The sequence below is a fragment of the Vombatus ursinus genome, unplaced genomic scaffold (genome assembly GCF_900497805.2).
Source record: "Vombatus ursinus unplaced genomic scaffold, bare-nosed wombat genome assembly UNPS02014806.1, whole genome shotgun sequence".
NCBI classification, from domain to species: domain Eukaryota; kingdom Metazoa; phylum Chordata; class Mammalia; order Diprotodontia; family Vombatidae; genus Vombatus; species Vombatus ursinus.
Genome location: NW_020954584.1, coordinates 917286 through 920726, shown reverse-complemented (window position 1 = coordinate 920726; position 3441 = coordinate 917286). Strand labels below are relative to the sequence as shown.

Sequence of the window (3441 nt, the reverse complement as noted above, 5' to 3'; positions counted from 1 at the left end):
AGATAGATAGATAGATAGATAGATAGATAGATAGATAGATAGATAGAGGGCACAGGGTGAGTTGAAAATGAAGGGGTGATATCTGGAGAATAAAATTAAGAGGTGAAAGAGGATTATATGGAGAGGTAGAATGGGTAAATTTTCTCACATAAAACAGACAAGAAAATGTTTTTATAGTGGAGGGGAAACAGGGGAAGGTGAGAGGGAATGAGTGAATCTTATCCTCCTTGGCTTTGGTTTAAGGAGAGAATAATATACACACTCAATTGGGTATGGAGATCTATCTTGCTCTACAGGAAAATAGGTGGGGAAGAGGACAAGAGAGCAGAGGAAAGATAGAGGGGAGGGCAGACTGGAGGAGGGTGTAATCAGAAGCAATGACTTCTAAGGAGGAACAGGGTCAAAAGAGACAATGGAATAAATAGGGGGAGGGATAGGATGAAGGGAAATATACTTAGATTCTCACAATATGACTATTATGCAAGTGTTTTGCATGGCTACACACGTATGACCTGTATCAAGTTGCTTGCCTTCTCAATGAGGCTGGGGGGGGGGGAGGGAAGAAGGGAGAAAATTTGGAAACCAAAGTTTTAAAAACAAAGGTTAAAAAATAGTTTCACATGGAACTGGGAAATAAGATATATAGTAAATGGGGTATAGAAATCTATTCTGCTCTACAGGAAAATTGAAGGGGAAAGGGATAAGAGAAGAGGGGGAGAGATAAAAGGGAGGGCAGATTATGGGACAAGGTATACAAAATGCATGCCATCTTGGGGTGGGGAGAGGGTTGAGATGGGAAGAAAATTTGGAACTCAAAATCTTGTGATAGTTAATGTTGAAAACCAAAAATAAATTTTAAAAAAAGAAAAGAAAAAAAAAACAAAGTGTATCTTGATCATCTCCTACACTGGTTAAAGTGATCCAAGTTAAAAAAAAAAGGCTTCAGAATATCTTAGAAGCAAGAACTGACGTTGTTGCTGCTAAAGACAGTGAGGTAGTTTGCTTTCAGTTACCTATGAATGGTTTTTAATTTGGAGTTGTCCCATTCATACCCTCTCACCCAATTCTTCATCAATCTTATAAGTGAAGATACATGCAATTATTTCTCTAGCTCCATTATTTATACTCACAAGCTGCATTACAGGAGAAAATATTTTGCAAGTAAAAGCAATATATTGGTTCATGCCCTCACATTACACAGTTTTCTCTCTAAAGAATCACGTATCATTGTAATGCATAATTGTCTACTGAAGGCTGATTCATCAATTCTGACATGACACTTGATTCCAGGAGACTTTCAGCTATTTCCAAAGACATAAGTGTACAGAAAATAGCATGTCATGTGTTTGTTTATACAAACATGATGCACACACACACACACACACAGACTGAAAGAGAGAAAGAGAGAGAGAGAGACAGAGAGAGAGAGAGAGATCCCTTAAGAGACGTAGATTAAAAAAACTTTGAGGTTGTCAAAAAAAAAAATAATTCATAGTCTCTGAAGTCAGTTCTCAAAGAGGAAGTCCAGCAATATTCTTAATCTAGGATTCACAGGCCCTCCTAATGAGGATGGTGGATATCCATCCATCCACAACATTCTTGAATTCTGGGACAGTTTAACAGAAATAAAATTATCCACAGCCCAAGTATCAAGTAGTTTACCCAACATCATCCAACATTAAGGTAAAATAAACTTTGTGTATGTATGTATGCCTGGAATTTGCAAAGTATGTTGCAAGGCAAAATGAAAAAATAAAAGATTGGTTCTGCCTTCATAGTGCTTATTATCTAGTAAAATGTATGATATATTTGACTGATGTACAAAACAAATACAGTTGAATAGATACTTTATTTAAATATTAGTTTATATATACATAATGCAAGGTTGTCAAAATACGTGACCATTTGTTAATGGATCAGTGTCTTCCCAGTACATGTTTCCATTTGGTTCTATTAGCAATCAGAAAACAAGAACTTGTATTTGCCATATAAAATGATGGTAAAACTTTACAAACCATGTATAAGTCATTTTGGGAAAAGCCTCAGACCTTAAATATATTTGAATTTTTTTTCTAAAGAAAACTTGAAACCTTTCAAGTATATTGATAAAAATTAGCAGTTCTTGATATTTAGAATCATTTCTAATCTGAAGTTACTTTTCTACTCCATAACTTCTTCATGGCATTTTTTACCTCTTCATTCCTTACTGTGTAGATAAATGGGTTTAACATAGGGGTAACAAGAGTGTAAAATACAGTTATAATTTTATCCATGGAGAATGTAGTTACTGGTCGCAGATACATGAACACACAGGGGACAAAGAACAAGATCACTACAGTGATGTGGGAGCTACAAGTAGATAGAGCCTTGTGTCTCCCTGTAGAACTGTAACTTTTCAGGGAACACAAGATGATGACATAGGAGAACATCAAAACAACAAAACTAATCATTGAAATTAACCCTGCATTGGCAATAACAAGCAGACCAATAAGGAAGGTGTCTGTGCAGGCAAGTTGAATCAAGGGAATAATGTCACACATAAAGTGGTCTATAACATTGGGCCCACAGAAAGGAAGCCAGACAATGGTGAAAATCTGTCCTATTGAATGGAGGAAGCCCACTGTCCAAGCCAATCCAACAAGGCAACAGCAAAGGCGGTGGCTCATTATAGTCATGTAGTGGAGAGGTCTGCAGATGGCCACATACCTGTCAAAGGCCATTACTATAAGGAGGACAATCTCAAAAGTCCCAAAAAAATGCTCTAGAAAAAGCTGGGTCATGCATGCATTGAAGGAGATGGTTTTCTTCTCACGGAGCAAATCCACAAGCATTTTGGGGACCATTGATGATGGGTAGAGAGCATCTATCAGAGACAAAAATGCTAGAAAGAAGTACATTGGCGAGACCAGAGTCTGACTGGAGGCAATAGTGATCACAATGAGCATATTACTCATGACAGTGATAATATAAGTGATTAAAAATATAGCAAATATGACTTTCTGCATCTCTGGGTTCCTCATGAGACCCAAAAGAACAAATTCAGTCACATTCCTATTTGCCATTTGACATTTACAGAGACTTTGAATTCAGGTGTAAATTTCAGTTATCTTAAGGACATATAGATGTTTCTAAATGTACGTACTTGCTGATGATTTCAAGCATTCTGACTCTATTGAGGGATTCCTTTTCAAAATAGACCTATGAATCAGTCAAGAAGAAATATACTGTAGTGTCTACTTCACATAAATTCATTAAAATCAATCCTTCAACAAGCAATTATTAAACAATGATATGCTATATACTGGGGACAAAAGACAGATAAAATAGTATCTGCCTTTGAAAAGCTTACATTCTATAGGAAGAGACAACGTATAAGTATATATAAAATATTTAAATAATGCATAAAAGCTAATTTTATGTAGAAGGCACTAGCAGCTGACT

The 3441-nt window shown here is 36.2% G+C and overlaps 1 protein-coding gene across 1 annotated transcript; it reads right to left on the bottom strand.

Moving 5' to 3' along the window:
* Nucleotides 1-2141: 2141 nt before the first annotated feature.
* Nucleotides 2142-3062, bottom strand: LOC114051854 (olfactory receptor 4C12-like). Its single transcript, XM_027874246.1, has one exon. The coding sequence runs from the start codon at nt 3060-3062 to the stop codon at nt 2142-2144; it is 921 nt and encodes a 306-aa protein (XP_027730047.1).
* Between the last annotated feature and the right edge of the window lie 379 nt (nt 3063-3441).